The following is a 19445-nucleotide window of genomic DNA, read 5'->3' as shown; positions in this document are numbered from 1 at the left end:
AACATCATTTTCACTGAACAACGGTTATAACGCCTAAATGCGGTTATATTATGGCGTTCATTACTCCATTACATTTTTCATAAGCTATATATAGTTAAAAAATTCAATATCCATGAACTTCCAGTTGGACGTCTATGATCGTGGGAAATCTCCATTATCATTATTAATTATGATTATGATTGGGATTATCGATTAATTTACAAATTTTGAACCATTCTCGTGAAGAAAGAAGCTAGCCAAATGATAAAAAAATAATGGATACTTGTCAATTTCGATTCACGAGGGGCGATGCATAGCGCATTTTGAGGGACTCAGTCCATATGTCGTACTTTCTCGCACTCGTATTTCAACGCCTCTCATATTATTTTTGAGATAATGACAAAAATAGTTTATAAGCTTTGACCCATTATGCAACGTAATCCTTGAATTTTTAATTTAATCAATATGATCATTGAATTATAACTCAATATGTAATGTGGTCCATGAAATTTTAATTGGACCAACATGGTCTCAAAACTTTTGAAATATGTTCAATTTAGTCCCTAAACTAAAGGAAGATGTTCAATATAGTCGTTCTATTGATTCAAGTTTAAAAACTAAGTTTGACATGTTCCAAAAGTTCAAAGATCATATTAGTCAAATCGAAAGTTCATGGATCACATTGCACATTGAGTTAAAGTTCATGAACTATTTAGTCAAATTAAAATTTTAGGAACCGCATTGCATATTAAGTCAAAGTTCGATAACTGTTTGTGTCATTTTGTCATTATTCTTTGACGAAACGATTAATTGGAAAAAGCACGCTCTCTAGACTTTGACCAAACGCATTAGAAAGATGGGTTCCACGTTTTTCAGGTCATTTACACTAACAATAATGACATGTTAATGTTATTGAAAATCGAGCTTCTCCGAACATTCTTTTTTTTTTTTTCACTCGAGAAGTTGTTCGGTCTCCTTGTGAACCGGTCTGAATCCGGATTGGGGGGTAAGGCCAACCGGCTCCATTTCCCGATTGGGCAAAGAACCGGTTCGATCGCTCGCGCCCTATCCGGCGCTGTTAATTCTCCCGGGGGGAAGAAAAAGAAAGATGAGGAACAACTTTGAAGAGGGAGGGGGGGACTGAGAAAAGGGACAAAGACTCGGTCAGAGGAAGCTTTTTTGACCGGGCAAAATTTGATAAAAGTGGCCCCACCAAACCTTGTCCCAACTCAATAAATAAATTACATAAATTAATTATAAAATTTTCAATTGGAGAGAGATGGAGAATTAGATAGAAAAAAGAAAAAAAGAAGAAAAGAAGATGGAGGAGGAAGATTGACTGAACTTGTGTTTGGTAGCTTTTAACTTTGATGTTGGGGGGCCTGTTTTTAAAATGGGGGGTTTGAGGATGATATGGTGGTTGGTTCCAATTGGCATCCTCCGGTTGTGCCCCTTTTTGGATCCATCCCCCTCATCTAAATTCTCCCTCTCCTTCTTAAAATGTGGGAAAGAGAAGAAAAAAAAAAAAATCGGGTCTCTAACGTAACGTGCATTTCGCATTACCCAGCAGATTTCGGATTGCACGTTTGGTCAGAATTGCCAATGCTTTCCGTGGCCGGTCGAAAATTATGCAACAAACGAGAATACTTAATTGGCGTGTCGGCACATCGCTTGATTTAAGCTTTTGATGCATATGATTTCTTTTTTTCTTTTTTCCTTTCCTTCTTTCTTTTTTAATATGGAGCTTATGCTAGGAAGTATCTCTTTTGATGAGCTGGATTGAACCCATCATATCTTAGCAACATAGGTAGATTAAGTCAATAAATTATCTATGAAGAGACAAGTTATGGGTCTCTCTTTCTCTCTCTGCCCCCCCCTCAATGCTCATCTTAAAGATAAACTCTGATGAACAAAACAACAAGGGGGTGACAAATCTTGAGCCCCCAAAAAAAAAAAAAAAAAAAAAAAAAAACCCTTAAACATCTGGTGAGTAAATTTCTCCACAAATTACAATTATCTTAACTTTCATTTTCGAATCTATAAGCCTAGGTGGCATTTCATTTGCTTGAGTTCTAGAGACACGTGGATTTGGACCGACCAAATGCTTTTATAATAGCTTGTTTGATAATTTTATCATGCTGATAACACTCCCTCATCATCACTCCCTCTGATTCCTTAATCACCACTCCTTACTAATTATCAATCCCATCGAAATAGAGGGTGAGTCATATCTTATCCATTAAACGTTTCATCAAATTAGGTAGCAGATAAATTCAGACTTATAATAAAATGCACAATTATCCTTTGGTCCCAATCTCAAATAATTTAATTTTTTTTCCCAAGTTTTATTTTTTCGAGCGTATATTTTTTATTTATTTTACACAAATGCCATTGATTTTTTTTTTTTTGTCTTTTTTTGGGGGGGGAGGGGGGTTGGGGCCGAGTCACATGCATTGCTTCAAGACATTTCCCATCTTTGTATGTCCTGTTTCATGCATTTAGGTGCCTACCATATTGAAAGGCCAAGAGACATCTTCTTTCTTATCACCACCAAATTAATCCATCCGTCTTGGAAATAAAGTCGTTTCTTTTATTCACACATTTTCCCACCTTTTATTTTTCCTAATTAATTTAGTTTAATTTAACCGATATTTATATAAAAAGACAGATTCGGACCAAAACGACGTCGTTTTGGACTCATCTTTCTTGTTTCAACCATGTCGGCGCCACGTAAGAGAGAGGGAAAGTAATTAAAAAAAAAATGCACGTAAGCATTTTCGTTAGCGGAATTGTAGTGAGTTAACGGAATGGCTTAAATGCACAGATTTGACGAATTTTAGGATTTGATTGCACCTTCTCAAAGTTTTAAGACTTAATCGTACTTTGACGATAAATTTTAGGATTTCTTATGAAGATATCCCCGAAGGCGGAGAATTACAATGAAACAGGCGGGTGCGCAAAGGACAAAATGAGCAAGGAGGAAATAATGTAAAATTGAAAAAGGAAAACAGAGGAAGAGGCTGGAAAGAGGGTATGAGTAGGCTTCGGCCTAGAATTCGATCCCAATCTCATCAAAGAATATATTTAGAGATCGCAAATCATTGTCAATCAACCTGTCCCTTTTGCCAAAATAAATAAATAAATAAATAAAAAGAGAGCATATTATAAAGAATAAAATAATAAATCCGAAAATATTTCAGACGGTGCCAAGCAAATGAGTTTAAAAAATGAGAACCTCTTTTGTTGTCCTTTTCAACTTAGCGTCTTTCACTTTGTGTGAGTTGGACGGTCCTCCATGCTTCCTTGGTTCCCTCCATACAAACCCTAGTTCTTACCCAAAAAAAAAATTAAAAAAATTAAAAAAAAATTGTTAATTGGAATGTTGTTGCAATAGTTGTTAGGCAAAACCCTAGATTAATTTTATCTTATTTATTTTTTTTTTTCGTAATGACCGAGTTGTGTATAGGTAGATTTCGCGATCCAATCATCCGATTAAAAATACTTCAAACCCTATCCAAATCGAACGGTACGTTGGGATTATTTACTTCCTCGAAACATAGACACTCGAGATGCAAAGTCAACTGAAAATTGAGCTTGGGACCTCGGAAGCAACGGGCCTAGGTGAATTCGATGTTTTCAATATGCGTATCGAGCCTATCGCAGCAATCCCATCCCCTCACATAAAACATCAATTTGTAACCCTTTTTTATTCACAGCACGCGAAAATTCCATATTATTTTTTAGGGCGCTTGCCGATACGAAAATCCATGAAAAAAAAAAAGAATTACAAGAGTTAAAAAAGAAAAAAGAAAAAGAGAGAGAGAGAGAGGGAGAGGGAGGGAGGAGGAAATTAGGTAATTGTGCGGCAGCACAAAAGGCCAATTGGCAGACGGGGTTGCGTGGCCTGCAACCTGCGACTGATCTTTTCAGCCGTGTGTCCATTGGAAGCTCCGATCATCTTCTTCTTCTTCTTCTTCTTTCGATTCCTATTTTAGCCGTCTCGAACAGACTGTAACCCTTTCGTCACTGACGCGTGTACCGTCTATCTGATTGGTCCTCAGCGATTTTTTTTAATTAATTTATCTTTTTGCCCCCTTATTTATACGCAAATTGAGATTTGATCCCCTTTATTTTTTTTAATCACACAAAAAGAAAAGAAAAAATGCCGTATCGAGTGAAATCTCGAGCACATCGTCTAGTTTCTGTTGGGTTGTGGATGCCACTGCAGGTTATTTTTTTTTTTTGGGCTTCATCAACCTATCCAATCAATTAGGGTATTACCAATGAAAATGATTTTATTTTTCGCGAAACGAACGCATATTATATTATTAGTCCGGGCAATTATTGAGAATTGGATCGAGGGTGCAAAAATTGATATTACACGTACAACAATGGAGGTTAAAAAGCAGGGAAAAAAAGAGAGAGAGAGAGAGAGAAAAATAAGTAATAATGATCTGGAATCAACCCAAAAATCTCTGTAGGCGGTTGTAACTTGATGAGATACTTTGCCTTTCTAAAGGGTAGAGAGATTACAGACGCTACGCTCATAAGGTGACAGCCCAGCTTAAATTATATATTTTTTGCTATTTCATTTTTGGGGAACGAAAAAGGCCAAAAAAAAAAAGAAGAAAAATTCCTCTTTCCGATATTCAAGTGCTCAATGTGGACCAATCGCATTCTTTTTTTCAGGACAATATTGCCCCTGTATGGCAACCCCAGCAACAGATGTCGTGCTGTGATTTGACAGCCTACTTGGGCCCAAATTTTGGGCCCAGGACGCCCAGAAAGGCCTTCTGGAAAAAAAAAATAAAGATTTTGCACGGGGAAAATTTCCAAATAACAGAGAGTAATAAATAACTTGACCAAAAAACAAGACAGTAATAAATATTTTCCTTTTTGACCAATAAATAAATAATAAACAAATAAATAATTGCTTTGGAAAAATTTAAATATATATATTTTGTGTGTGTGTGTGTGAAACTGTGCAAGGCCTCTCTTTTTAGTTTCTCCTTACCATCTCTTTCTTGTTTCTCAAAGATTCCATCTCCATTTCCTCTCGCGGTCCACCACCGTTCTTGTTTCTACGCATCCCATCCTTCCTTTTTCTTCTTTTAATACAAAAGACAATATTGTTTTTTCCCCATCCCCCGCTTCAAATTCCTCCTCAAAGGACACAATGATATCATTTTGACGCGCAGAGAGAGAGAGAGAGAGAGAGGGGTTAAAGGAGTGGGGCGTGGCGTTTTTGGTTTTTTTCTAACCTCGTTTTTCCAGACAACCCAGAAACGAAGCAGGGATGTTCTCCCCATTGAACTGAATTTTAGAGAAGGGACGGAGCAGAAGCTCGAAAAAGAGAGGATTTTGAGAAGTGGGTCGGCTCAATTTTTGCATTTCAGGAGGTGGGGGGTGTTGCTGCGCAGGTCCTGTTTGGAATCATCGCAGCATTGACTCCACAATCAAGCAGGTAATCATTTCTAATGGTGGAGTTTCACGCCTCTCGTCTTGCTTTTACTCTTCTTCTTCTTCTTCTTTCTTCTTTTTTTTTTTTGGGGTTCGTTCTGTTGTTATCTTACCTTCTTTTGCTTCTGAAATCTTGGGAATTTTTTTGTGTTTTTGTTCCTCACTTTCTGTATGTGCATTTCTGGGCCATGCTTTGATTCACTTTTTGTTGGAAAGGTGTAATTTTGTTGTTTTGGGTTTTCTTTTCTGTCGACTGGAAGCTGACAGACACGTTTCCACATTGTGGGATGTTTTTGTTTCCCTATTTTTAGATCGCGCGGTCAGTTAATTTCGTCGTGTCATTGACGGATCTTGGCCAAATTTGGAATGCGATCCATGATTTCCTGTCAGAAAATCTGAAAGTCTTTTCGCTAGTTTGTGGGTTTCTCTGTGTCCAATTGTTTTAAAGTATTAATCGTGCAAAGGACAGGAAGAAAAAAATGTAAATTTCTTGTCTTTCTGTTTTCCATGTGATAATGTATTTTGTTTACAGATCATTTCCTGATCTTGAATTTCTTTTCGGAGGAGTTGCTATGCTTCTCAGATTCTTGGAATTGATTTGATTTGGAAATATACCGAGCAGTTAACTGGATATATTTTGTGCTCTTGTGTAATTCCTGCTTGATTTGAGCAAGCCTCAAAGGAACCTTTATCTCGTAATCCACGTTCTCTGTCGAATTTCAGTAGAAACATATTTCATGTGTTCATTCAAGCTGCAGTTCGTTATAGCTGTACCTTTTCTTACATCTCCTACGTTTCTTGCATGGTTTGGATTTTTCAGAACATTCTACAACACCGCGATAGTTTTCGGTCTGTCCTTACTTTGAGCTGAAGTTTAGCTACATCATGAGTGGGATGGATGATAATGTTGCTGTGATTGGTGATTGGGTGCCTCCAAGTCCGAGCCCTAGAACCTTTTTCACTGCATTGCTCGGTGATGACATTGGTTTGAGGTCAGGACTGGAAGCTCCTGGAAACAATAAGACAGGGGGGCTTTTTCTAGGATCTCAAGAGAGGATGACGATGGGGAACTTTGAAAACAAGGACACAAAACAAGTTGGTCCTAGTGGTGGTGACTATTCCAGTGAATCCGGCTCGGCTGTCGAGCAGAAAGGGTATTCGCGTGGATGTCTTGTGGAAAGGTTGGCAGCCCGAGCTGGGTTTAATGCCCCAAGATTAAATACAGAGGGAATTAGATCTGCTGATCTTTCGTCGAATCCTGATGTTAGGTCTCCTTATTTGACGATCCCTCCTGGTCTAAGTCCTACAACACTTCTTGACTCCCCAGTTTTCCTCTCGAATTCACTGGTAAGCTTGAGGTTGATGATTCTGTCGTTGTTGGGCTGTCTTTTTAAGGTTCAGATTGGATGGTGCGTGTTTATATGAACTTATGGAGTGTGTGACAAAGGAGATTGGTGAAATTATATATTCTGCGGGTGGGTTCTAAAGTACTGTGTAGCTGTTGATGTGCTTGCAAGTGTGCGAAAAATTGGTTTCTCGAGCTTGAGACTTTACCTTCTGTCTTTGGCAGGCTCAGCCCTCTCCAACGACAGGGAAGTTCCCTTTTTTCCCTAACAATAATAGCAAGAGCTCCGGGTTGATATTAGATGCAGATACAAGTAGAGATAACCCATTCGAGGACAACAGTTCTTCATCATTTGCTTTCAAGCCTCTTGGTGAATCGAGTTCCTCCTTTTTTGGTGCCGGGAGCAAAGTAATTGTCTTCTTTCTTAGATACTGGAAATAAATGTTTTTCAAGTAATAGGTCTCAAGCTAATTATGAGATGTGTGAATTTTTGAAAGATGGGCAAGAATTTAGACACTGTTATTTCTGTTAATTAGTCTATGTCTTGTACAATCAACATGCAGATGAATCATGCCACATTTCCTCAGCAGTCTTTCCCCAGAATTGAGGTTTCAGTTCAGTCAGAAAATTCTGTCCAATCTCGAAATGTGGAACCAACCAAATTGCAATCCCAGAATAGAGGCGGATTCCAATTTCAGGGAGACTTTTCCAGGTCATCGACAGAAAAAGTTGCTGGTCATGAAGGGGTGCCATCTGATCAAAGGAACTTCGGTACTGTTAGTGGTGATCCTGAACATTCTCCTCCGCTGGACGAGCAACAAGATGATGAGGCAGACCAAAGAGTCAGCGGAGATTCCTTTGTAGGTGTTAATGGTGGGAGCCTTTCCGAAGATGGATATAACTGGAGAAAATATGGACAGAAACAAGTCAAAGGAAGTGAGTATCCAAGAAGTTATTACAAGTGCACTCATCCCAGCTGTCAAGTTAAAAAGAAGGTGGAACGATCTCACGAGGGCCATATTACGGAAATAATCTACAAAGGGGCCCACAATCACCCGAAACCTCCACCTAACCGCCGATCTGTCATTGGGGGAGCCAATTCCCTCGGTGACATGCAGTTGGACATTCCAGAACAGATGGGCTCGCAGAATGCTACTGACACTGATCCAGCTTGGGCTAATATGCAGAAAACTGTTGGTACGGGAGGTCCTGAGTGGAGGCAGGATAACCTCGAGGTCACATCATCACCATCTGATGGCCCCGAATTTAGCAATGCTCCGACCTCTTTACAGGTACATAATGGTGGTAATCAATTGGAATTGGGGGATCAGGTGGATGCGTCCTCTACTTTTTCAAATGATGAATGTGATGATGAGCAGCAGACTCACGGCAGCGTATCTTTGGCTTGTGATGGAGAAGAAGATGAATCCGATTCAAAGAGAAGGTACTAATGCCTCCCTGTTCTCTGCACGTGTCTTTTGGTCCATTTTTCCTTTCATTTGACATTAGAGAATCCAAGCATCTCTTCATCCCATGGTTCTTCAGGAAAATTGAAGCATATGCAACTGATATGAGTGGGGCTTCAAGAGCCATTCGCGAGCCTAGAGTTGTTGTCCAGACGACCAGTGAGGTAGATATTCTCGATGACGGTTATCGCTGGCGCAAGTATGGGCAGAAAGTTGTGAAGGGAAACCCGAACCCAAGGTCACTTGCATTTACATATCCCCATTTGAAATTGAAACTTTCTTGTTGTAGATTGCAGTAACATCCAAAGTGAAGTGAGAAAAGTTGTCCCTCTAACCAAGGGAGCGCATAGTAAATGACCATATATCGTGAGATTTATTTCTATTTTCTTCGAAAGCTCACATTGCAAAACTCGAAACTGAAGACCTTTGGTTTCGGTGCAGGAGTTACTACAAGTGCACAAGTGCCGGCTGCACGGTTAGGAAGCACGTAGAGAGGGCGTCGCATGACCTCAAGTCAGTAATTACTACGTATGAAGGGAAGCATAATCATGATGTTCCTGCTGCTCGGAATAGCAGCCATGTCAACTCTGGCGCATCTAGCGCCATACAAACCCAGTCCACCACCTCTGCAGTTCAGACTCAAGTCCATAGGCCCGAGCCCTCACAAGTCCATAGCATGATGGCGAGGTACGAAGGGCCTGGGTCGTTAGGTTCGTTTAGCCTACCTGGAAGGCAGCAACTAGGCCCTGCTCCCGCATTTTCCTTTGCAATGAATCCGCCCAGACTGGCGAATCTTGCGATGGCTGGGTTGGGTCCCGGCCAGGGCAATCTTCCAATCTTGCCTGTTCATCCATTTCTGGCTCAGCAGCGCCCAGCACATGAAATGGGATTCATGTTGCCGAAAGGAGAACCGAAGGCCGAGCCAATATCTGAGCCTGGTCTGAACCTGTCTAACAACTCATCGGTTTATCAGCACATTATGAGTAGACTGCCGCTTGGACCTCAGATGTAAATTTCACCCTTTTCTTCTTCTATTTTTGCTTAAAGAGAAGAAACATCACCTCATAGCATATAGCTTTCCAATAGCGATACATATTCCTGTTTTTTTTTTGCTCCGCTTGTTTAACTAAGTTCTGAGAATTGATGACATTCCTTCCTGGTTTTGACAATATAGTCTGCATCGCCTTGTGCAATGATGCGCGCTGCTCAAATTCATGTAACATAGTAGTTGCTAATTTGAAGCATCGCTGTCTCAGAATTTGTTACCAAAAAGCATGCTGAGTTAATATTGAGCTGCCAAGTTCATCAAAAGCTTTGTAGGAGAAAAGAAAGAACATTGAGCTGCGTCTGGGATGCAAAATGTAGGTTACATTGCTGTATTCGAACAGAAGTTTGCGATGTTCATTTACCTTAACAAATGTAAATGAGGCAAGATAAATCATCCAGCACTTGGCTTCAAATGATTCATTGTAGAATATAAGGTTTGAGAGGGAAATGGCACACCTTTTGTAGGACGCAGGGAATTTAATTTTCTTACACTATTGGATGCATGTCCATTTCGTGCGACTATTTCTATTATCGACCCACCACATTTGTCATCCATGAAGGACCAGGAATAAACTGTATATAGAACTGACGAAAAAAAATTACACGATAAATTCTAGTAAATTACAAAAATGCATCTTTTGGTCGGCTATATGAATCAAAGAATCATCAACCGACCCTGCTGACTGGATCGCAGTCAGGACGAGGCAAACTTTCAGCGAACACACTAAAAATTGCTGGCAGTTTGGCCGTAGAGGGAAAAGGTTCTTCAAATGAGTACCCTCCTTAATGGGAGTTTGAGATGGAGTCTTCAAGATTGCCTTCTTTTCTGCGTTGATTTACATCTTTTCGGTGCTTTATTTCATCTCTGCATTAACATGGGAATGTCAGCCTTGATGTTATGAAGCAAAAGTCAGATGCGAAAATCTTTCTATTACATAGAAATCACTGTCGACATTACGAAAGCATGGGCTTGCAAGATAAGCCGAAGTGCATAATAGAGTAAAAAGCAATTCTGATAGCGGACGACTCATGATAGGTTCACGAAGTAAATTACTGTTGACAGGCCAGGATTTCAACTACTTTCTTTTTTCTTTCATCTTTGTTAGGAGCACATCAGTAATTATGAATAGACCGAAGGCTCCTAGGAGATTAGTAACAGTTCGAAGAAAGGTCACAGACATGCCAGGTTGCCAGTGATCACTTCCTTCACACACCGTGACAGTCTCAATGGCAAATAAACCAACCCCGTTAAGCACAGTAGTGTCAACCATCTGCCAAGATACAACCAATTATTTCACCAGTACGTACCTAAACTTAAAAAATTTGCAGCATAAAATTCATTCAGACATGATGTGGTCTTAAGATATGCCGACGAAACTTGTAGGATTTTTCCAATTGCATTGAAGCTACCCTTATACTTTTATAGCAGCCATCCTTTTCAACAGATCTATGTTTCAGGAGGCCAGCAACAAGAAAACATCCCATGGAATGAGACGGGAATATCTTGTTAGTACTTACTTAAACAATCAACGACAGAAGACAATCCCCAACATTAAAGTTGTGAAGATGGAAAAAACCTGAGAATGGTCTGTATTGAATCATAGTGAAGGATAGCTACAATCCTTCTCTTTCGTCCTTTTGGCGGTTCTCCACCACGCTTTACCACAGGCAATTGCTTGATCCCCTTGGCCTCCATCAACTCTTTTGCCGTTTCTAAATCCGTGTCCGAGTAGCACGTTAGAAGTCCACGCTCTTGGCCACGATAAGTTATCTTCCTTGTACATATGGAAGAAACGAGAGAAGTATTTGCCTGTAAAAGTTACAATCCAAATAATCAGACAAGCGATTAATTACGGACCCTTGGGGTTTTGGGTTTTGTTGGGGGCGCGGGGGCGCATTTGGTTCGGGAAGTCCAGGCTTCAATTGGCCAAAGAAAAAAGGAATTCCAGTGCAGAGATTGTCTCATCAACAGCTACAGACTGACCATGACGTTCGAGAGGAATAATAAATATACAGTAAGAACGGGAAGCATTATGTAACCACATACATCCTCTAATGCAGCATCACCGGTCAAAACATCAGTAGGCATTTTCGATAAATGACGTCTTATGTCGCCATATGTTAATATCCCTTCAAGCAGATTTTCCTTGTCAACCACAATCACACAATTTTGCTTGCTATCAAGCATGCATTTACTGGCATCCTTCAAGGTTGTTGCAGGAGAAACCTTCGCATACTTCTTTGACATTGCCTGAGATACCTGAAGTGCAACATAGAAAGCCAAATAATAAATATTAGGATAAATGTAGCAGGTCAGAAAAATAATCGAAGAGAACATTCGAACTTCAATTAGTAACAATAACCATCAAGTAACCTTCAGATCAGCCAAAAGAGTATCTTCGTTATCCACTTCACATTGAGCATCAATGGAAGGGAGTTCTAGACCATGCCCCTCGGTATGCCTCCTCTCACCATCGCTTTTGTCTTCGGCATGTGAAAGATAAGAATAGCCTCTTTGTGGAGTTCGTGCATCAGATGCCTCCGTCTCCTTGGCTTGGTTTGTCACGGAGGGCACCCATATTGCTAATCCAACAGCTCCCTAAAATTATTACAAACAAAATCAATAAACCAGAGTTAAGTAAAGTTGGATTTCACTATGAATCACAAATCACCACGAAACCGACTGTGCTTGATGCTGTGCAATATGAAGCAGTAACAAGTGCAACAAACATACCAAGTTTGTACCATGGTGAACAGTAAACTAGCAATTGAAGCCAATGAAGATGTACAACAAAAGATGTTAATGCCAGAGTAACTGACAGGCCAATGTTGCAGCCATATTACGTCTGGACAGTGTGATGACTAGCAGGAAAAAGTTTAGAGCCATTTGCATTTTACATCAAAATAAGGTCAACAGCTAGTACCCCTAGAAAAGATGGTTGAATCAGGGAAAGTCATTCTCAGATTCCACAAGGGATAATGGGAAACAAAACAGCCATTTAATCTGAATGATGGGCATTGCATTGGAGGAGCTCTCAAGAGTATGATGGCCCGATGGCATGGACCTTGTTTACCCTTATAATCTATCAAAAATGGAGGGTACTAGTTCTGGTGGAAATGTATTTTGTTAGGGGAGACAACTATCAGTTTTCTAACTTAGAATCTTTCTCCACAAGGAAGTATCTTTACACTGACATACCCAAAAAGGTAGCCTATATGCATAATTAGCAACATCAGCAAGGAAAAACCTGTTGCTACCTGTCCTGAAAACAAAAATGTGTAATGCAACAACCAAACAATTGAAGGCTTAAGTACACTACAAGTGCCAACACTTGTGTACGGTACTCACTTTAGTACCAAAATTTTCAAAACGATCACTTTAGTGCCAAATTTTTTGAAAACCAACCACTTCAATGCCAAAACTTTCAAAACGATCACTTAAGTGCCAAGTTTTTTTAAAAAAACTCACTTCAGTTCCAACTCCAGCGAGCCACATTACCTCAAATACTGATAAAAAATAGGCCATGCTAGATTTCCGATGAGTCACGTCAGCTCAAATCGGAGTTAGCATTGAAGTGAGCGTTTTTCAAAAAATTTGGCACTTAAATAATCGTTTTGTAAAGTAAGCGCTGTACACAAGTTTTGGCACTTGTAGCGTACTTTAGCCAACAATTGGACAATGTTCCATTGCAATATGCTACAAATGATGGATCTAGCAGCATAGCACCCCCATGAACGCAAAATATTAGAAAAACAAATTACCATGAGTGGAAGCAATATCCTGTAATCTTTTGTCAGCTCGAACAAAAGTAAAACTGACGTCAATGGCACTGAACACACAGAAGCTAGAGTAGCAGCCATGCCAACCTGCAGCAATATTTTGAAGCTTTTGAGAACCAACTTTGACTAGAGAATAGAATCATAAGACTTCTCTCAAACCTCAGGGCAGGGGTTCGAAATTTTTTTTGTGTACATATAGAGACAAGCGCACATACACATACCCGTGCGGCAAGAAAACATACCAGTGCATATGCCTGTGGCTGGGCAACAGCAGCATTGCCTGGAATGGCGGAGTTGACAATTTCAGCAGCTGAGCCCCCAAATACGGCACCAACAGCAGCACCAATCATCAAACTTGGTGCATACAGGCCGCCTACCAGACCAGAACCCTTGCATAATGCTGTAGCCGTAACTTTGGCCGCTACCAGTTGTGTCAGCAGCCAAATTCCAGGTGCAGATGCACTTTTCCCAGTATGTAAAATTTCTTCCACATTTGTAAAACCCCAGTAAAGAATTCCAGGATATTTAAGAGCTATGATGCCAGCTCCTAGACCGCCCAAAGCAGGACAAACAACAGTAGGAAGGCCAAATTTTTCCCTTATAAACTCGAATGATTTGGCAAACCAACTAACCAAGCGGGTGAAGGCAACACTTACTACACCACATAGCATTCCCAGTATCAAGTACAGAGGGAGCTCTGCAATATATCATTTAAAAAGGGGCGTCAAGAATTCGTAATTCGACAGAAAATTTGGTGGTTCATTACATGTATTATTGTCTGATATGTATCACTACTCTTTACACAGAAACAGACCATCAAATTATCAGCATGCAAATGACAGCCATGTGACTATTGTTTTGAATTACATGTATTATTACAAATGTAAGTATTGACAACAGCTGGAGATCATTCAGTATCTACTGAGGGATCCAGGGATAAAGAGTTTCAAGTCAATAATTTGCAAGAAACTGATGCACTGCCAGACATTACTTTGTTTTAAATTGATTATTTTAGTGTGACATCCAGTGCATGCAAAACCATTTAGGGTGGACTGAATACCTGAGAAACAACTTTGACTGGAACTATCCAAGGAGCAGTACGTGGTATTGGCATTAACATGCTCATGCGCAGCCTACCAAAGGTCAAGAAGCAAATCCCCTTGAAAGCAAGGAAAAGATATTGCAAGGAATATATTTTTCTGAATAAATTTGACTTAAAATATGGGCTTTATTTGTCAAGCCCACTGCGAATCAGCTAAAATATTGTTCCTTATGCCTTTATTTGTACAAAATACGCCAAACATAAAGTGCAGATTAACCCATCCAGTCCACCGGCCAAAGAACCAAACTAAAGCAACTTCAAAAACTGATAGTGTCCCCATCCATAAAGGGAATACTGCAAGTGCGAAAGCAGAGGGCATGCACGGGAGAAGAGTATTCCAAGACTAAAAGATCACATCATGCATAATTCATAAACAAGTCTTCATGCCTGCAGCTCAGAAGGTAAGCAATTAAGAGGAGTCTCCTGACCAAGCACAAGGACTTTTCACATCATAAACTGCAAACCTAACAAGAAGTTAAGTTCATTAGATCTGCTGATGGTGACAGAAGAATGAAGGACAAATCACCTGCAGCAGATTTCAGATCATATGCTGGCACGGTAAAAGCTGATTCTGTCCCAAGTAAAACATTTGATACAGTAGAGGAGATAACTGAAGCCAATATTATCATTGCTGTTGTAAAGGGAGGAGAGTTTTCTGCACGAAGAGGCCTTAAAACAGTTTCAATTGCAAAGAAAGAGCCAGCAAGTGGAGCATTAAAACCTGCAAAAAGACCACGAACAATTAACTAAATATAACACAAAATTTTCAGAGCAAAAATCCATGAAATGTATCGCCCGCATCCATTGGATGGATGGAATCCAAAGGGTAAAAACAGGAACAGGTTCTAACTTTTCTAAACACAAGTTGATTTAACAGGATGATGTTACACAAATTTGTCATGAATGATCAATAATGCAAGGTAGAGAAATGCATTTCGCAAAAAAATCTAGATGATAAATCATTGCAGGGGGCATGTGACTGTATAGACTTATAATTATAGTCAGTGACCAGTATACCTCCCTAAAAGCTAAAAGAAAATATCCAAACTGATCCTTCAGAGCTTTCCCATGAAAAAGATTCAACATATCAGCATTAACTCTACTCCCAGATTCCCAGCTCAAACAGAAAGACCAAGGCATGCGACCACCGCCTGATCTAATCGAATGTTCTTTCATTAAGTAATTCACCTAATGCCATTCACATTCACTCAATGCTACCTAAGAGAATATGGCTATAAAAAACTGACTTCATCTAAATAGAACATTACTCCTACACCCAAAGAACTAAATCGTATAATTTCTGCCACATAAATACCATATACCTTTTATCTTTTGTTCGTGAGAAATTATTACATGGCAACCATCCAAAGATTTCTTTGAAAATCGTATGCTTTCATAGCCAAATTCAAAAAATGCAAAAAATGGTTGTTCAGCTTCCTAAGTGAAGAATGAAACAATACAAATTCCTCCATCTGAATAGATGTTTTCATACAGCTATCAAAATAGTGGGTAATCAGATTCAGAGAGGCAATGACCAGCTAAAATAATGTAGCGAGTCACGTAGAAGGTGTCCAATTTGGGTTTTCAAAAGCCTTCAGCTATCAAAATTGCAAGTAATCAGATTCAGAGAAGCTAGCTAAAATAATGTAGCGGGTCACGTAGAACGTGTCCAATTTGAATTTTCAAAAGCCTTCAGCACCTGAAGAAATTCCAGCCGCTGCGCCAGCTGCAAGAAGCGCTATCTTCCTTTCTCTGTTGTTTTCCATCATTATTGAGAATCCATGTGCACATGACTTTCCAATATCTACACTAGGGCCTTCAGGACCCAAAGAACAACCAGTACCCAAAGTCACGGCAGCCTGGATGGCTTTTACCGACGGAAAAACTCCAGCAAGCAAATCAAAACCCTGCCTTTGAGAAGACATGGACTGCTTTATTTGATCCAATATTTCAAGCAAACCGTGCATCATCCCAACAATAACTCCGCCTGTTACAGGAATTAGAAGAATGCGATGCCAAGTATCAGCTAATCTCTGTAGACGAAGCCAAGCAGCGCCCTCGTTTGGGGTACCAGCCCATGCCCACTCATGTATTAGATGCACCTGCATATGCACTCTGATGTCAAAGCTCAAGACATTCAATTAAAGTAAAACGTGTCATCAGAAGCATATAATGAAAATAACAGAAGAGACAATGCCACAAATGACATGGAACCCGAGAGAACATTTCTCAAGTGGCAAATAAAAAGTCCAACAACACCCAACAAGACTACACATCTTCTTCACCACAAGCAAGTATACGGTATTTGTTCACTAATAGAGTCGAGCAAAATGCATGAAAATGGGAAATATAACCTACATCTACAACTGCTTAGACGCCATGACAACTGGCTTAGTAAGATGCTTCTATTAGACATATAGCACAGAAAAGAGAGTGATTGCCATAAGCACGAAGTGAAGCCCTTGATTAGCAAAGAGCTCGTCCTAATCAATCAACAGAAAGTAAGCTATGTCTCATTAACACCTATTCCAACCACTGAACTGTACATGAGCATGGAGTTGATTGCAAGGTGGCCAGCCCTCATATTTGCCTGGCCACACATCAGCTCCAATCTAACCCGAACTGATGGATAAACTTCAGATCCAAATCTTGTTTGATGATAACTACCTGGTAGATCTCTTTCACTCAAAAGAGTTCTAGTTATGCTGTGCCTTACCGCATAGGACGATTGTAGGTCAAGTATGAAAGAGGGATTAACTTACCAATGCCTACCTGACTGAGCTTTCACTGAACATAACAGACAAACCAGTTAAGTCTCACCAGGTATTGTCTGTTCTCCATTCTCTAAGTGAAAAAGTTTTTTGTGGAAGGCAAGACTGATGGGTAACTTTTTGCTTGCTTCAAGTACTGCGGCTTGGTAATCAAAAGACATTCAATAATTGACATTTTTCTTTAGGGGAAAGATTCAGCCATTTTGTTAAACATATCATTCACATTCCATCATGGACTATCTTTCCGCCATTTTGTTAAGCATATTATTCACATTCCATCATGGACTTCTCTCCTTATATATGACAGAGAGTAAAACAGTCCAGTGGCTGCAACTCTTACTTAAGCATTAACCGTAACCTTTGGCAAAATCCCGTGAGGACAGAGGTCCAAGGGTGAATAATGATAAACAGAACATCACCCATTGTATTTGTATCTATGAGAGACAGAGCGACCAAAAAATGGCATGCACGCTTTCTTGTTCCAATGACAATTCCCCCAATATGAAAAAAACTCCACGTATCCCAAGTAATCTACTCCTATTTTTCCATACTCGTCTTCATAATCTAAACCAAAACCGAGAATGGGTCAGAGCGCGTTGATACAATTAAACAGAGCAACCCACTAAATCGTAGCTTCTAATGAAAAAACACGCACAAACCAGGACCATATCGATCCAAAGTATAATCGAGGAACGGGAAAGGGAAATCCAACTCACCCCGTTGTTAAAGGCAGCAACGAAGAGACCCGTTGCAAGGCCGAGAAGGCAACCGATTAGTAGCAACGCCCACTCGGGCGGTGCGCTATCGCCCAAAACATCACCGTCCAAGTCGAAATGATGATCCTCGTCCCTCGCCGAGGCATGCTCTCTCTCCCTATCTCGCTCCCTGTCCCTGTCGAGCCGCTTGAAGCTATGGCGGCGACTCGAGAACCCGCGATCCAGATGCTTGAGCAGATCTCTGAAGCCTCCCCTCCCGCTGCTAGTCCCCCCGCCGCCCTGAGCCTCCAAATCGCGTTCCTCCTCTTCCCCGCCGTCGTTCCCGGATGCCCTGAGCAGGTGGCCCTGGTCGCTGTACTCCGCCCCGGACATCGCCCCGCACGTTGCACGGAGGCCCGCAAAAAACGGGCGCACTCTCTCCGCAACCTCAAAGTGGATTCAGCGAGCGCATCGCAAGCGGTGGATCAGCAGCGGAGGCAGCAGCAGCAGCGAGCGCCGATGACGGAGGAGAGAGGCCGCGAGGTGGTTTCCGCCGCCGCCGCCTCTTCTTCTCAGTCGGAAGATCTCGTTCGTTCGTTCGTCTTTTCGCGCTGAAGGTGAGGAGTGAAACCGGATCGGTTCTGGTTCGTCTTCTCGGTGAATCGCGGGACCAAACTCAACGTCCATCCGACAGTTGTTTTCCCTTTTTTTGGCCTTTTCATTTTATTTCTTTTTTGCGCAACGTATTAAAGAAAGAGGGAGAGAATCTCTGATTTGCCGGGATTTGATGATTAGGCACGATACGACGCCGTGTTTCCCCGTTATTGGAATCTCACTTACCATTATTTTAAGTGATTTCTTTTCGAGTCAAGTATACAACAAAAAAGTACATAATATTTGCAAAAATGCCATAAAGCAAATATCAAAGCACTCTCTCCAGATAAAAACATACTCTCATCTTTCAAGACATATTTGTCACCGTAAACAATCGACGACCGATCACTAAATTCAAGAATGAGCACACGTCGAGATCTCCACTCTATTTGCAAAGAGGCTTGCGGTGCGCATTTAGGTTCAATGTCTTCATCACCATCAATTTGGAGAAATACTAACATCAATATGTTAAAAGAATACAAATCAAACACTTGTAAGGAACTACAAAAAAAAAAAAAAAAAAATTATAAGGAACTCCCATATTTATAAAGAGACGTAGTTCGAGAGAGTGAAATCCCCGATCTTGACCTAAATCTAGAATGGAATAGGAGAGCGGCTTAATCTCGGAGAGATTGTGGAGCCACGTAGCGAATATCTTCCTCGGTGGTTGTCACTTAGGTAAATGGCCGAACTATTCTCCACGTTCACCTAAGATCTGCTGTAGAGATGTATACACACAAACACAAACTTCCAAAACAAGTCGGGAGAAGAAAAAAAAAGACAATCAAGTGAAAAAATTAAAAAAGAAATACAAAGATTAAGTAGGTTTTCAGCTTCAAAAGAGGGAAGAGTTTGGGAGATGAGGGAGTTTGTCGAGAGAGAAGAAAGAAACCCTAAAAAAATAATTAAGTTCATATAATTGGTTAAATGTTTGTTGAGAGAGTAATGAATAGTTGTAATTTGATGCGAGGGTGATAATGAAATAGAACAAAAAAGCGAGGGGAATTGAGATTTTGGGTTTAGGTACATAGAAGAAGATACACAAGATACATTGATTGATTTTATGGTAATGCTTGTCGCAATGCTTTAAGCATCAAATGATGATTTATTTTATAGTGAAGAACTCTATTGTGACATGGTTTTCAA

General features: G+C 40.3%; 2 protein-coding genes across 3 annotated transcripts; one reads left to right on the top strand and one right to left on the bottom strand.

The window, feature by feature from the left end:
- The first annotated feature begins 4978 nt into the window (after positions 1 to 4978).
- On the top strand, positions 4979 to 9439 carry LOC115754143 (probable WRKY transcription factor 34). Of its 2 annotated transcripts, none has more exons than XM_030693099.2 (6): positions 4979 to 5443; positions 6260 to 6786; positions 7010 to 7192; positions 7348 to 8228; positions 8330 to 8488; positions 8692 to 9439. In XM_030693099.2, the coding sequence occupies exons 2-6, from the start codon at positions 6325 to 6327 to the stop codon at positions 9260 to 9262; spliced, it is 2256 nt and encodes a 751-aa protein (XP_030548959.1). In that variant the 5' UTR covers positions 4979 to 5443; positions 6260 to 6324; the 3' UTR covers positions 9263 to 9439. The 2 variants fall into 2 exon arrangements, with proteins under 2 accessions (XP_030548959.1, XP_030548960.1); XM_030693100.2 differs by lacking the exon at positions 4979 to 5443 and adding an exon at positions 5942 to 6161.
- Positions 9440 to 9688: 249 nt separating this feature from the next.
- LOC115754151 (chloride channel protein CLC-f) lies at positions 9689 to 18365 on the bottom strand. The gene is made up of 9 exons (XM_030693111.2): positions 17667 to 18365; positions 15879 to 16281; positions 14706 to 14900; positions 13320 to 13774; positions 13060 to 13164; positions 11672 to 11896; positions 11345 to 11557; positions 10875 to 11107; positions 9689 to 10162 (listed from the first exon to the last, which is right to left on the bottom strand). The coding sequence occupies exons 1-9, from the start codon at positions 18036 to 18038 to the stop codon at positions 10081 to 10083; spliced, it is 2283 nt and encodes a 760-aa protein (XP_030548971.1). The 5' UTR covers positions 18039 to 18365; the 3' UTR covers positions 9689 to 10080.
- Between the last annotated feature and the right edge of the window lie 1080 nt (positions 18366 to 19445).

Source organism: Rhodamnia argentea, chromosome 2, assembly GCF_020921035.1.
Source record: "Rhodamnia argentea isolate NSW1041297 chromosome 2, ASM2092103v1, whole genome shotgun sequence".
NCBI lineage: Eukaryota > Viridiplantae > Streptophyta > Magnoliopsida > Myrtales > Myrtaceae > Rhodamnia > Rhodamnia argentea.
This window is presented reverse-complemented; position numbering and strand designations above follow the sequence as displayed.

What these genes read in the sequence shown, in the direction of transcription:
- LOC115754143 (XM_030693099.2), top strand. Translation starts at nt 6,325, where the DNA reads ATGAGTGGGATGGATGATAATGTTGCTGTGATTGGTGATTGGGTGCCT. An exon ending in TTTTCCTCTCGAATTCACTG is followed by an intron (nt 6,787 to 7,009) that starts GTAAGCTTGAGG and finishes TGTCTTTGGCAG; the next exon opens with GCTCAGCCCTCTCCAACGAC. An exon ending in TTTTTGGTGCCGGGAGCAAA is followed by an intron (nt 7,193 to 7,347) that starts GTAATTGTCTTC and finishes ATCAACATGCAG; the next exon opens with ATGAATCATGCCACATTTCC.
- LOC115754151 (XM_030693111.2), bottom strand. Translation starts at nt 18,038, where the DNA reads ATGTCCGGGGCGGAGTACAGCGACCAGGGCCACCTGCTCAGGGCATCC. An exon ending in TTGCTGCCTTTAACAACGGG is followed by an intron (nt 16,282 to 17,666) that starts GTGAGTTGGATT and finishes GTGCATATGCAG; the next exon opens with GTGCATCTAATACATGAGTG. An exon ending in TCAATACAGACCATTCTCAG is followed by an intron (nt 10,163 to 10,874) that starts GTTTTTTCCATC and finishes ATGTTAATGCAG; the next exon opens with AGATGAAATAAAGCACCGAA.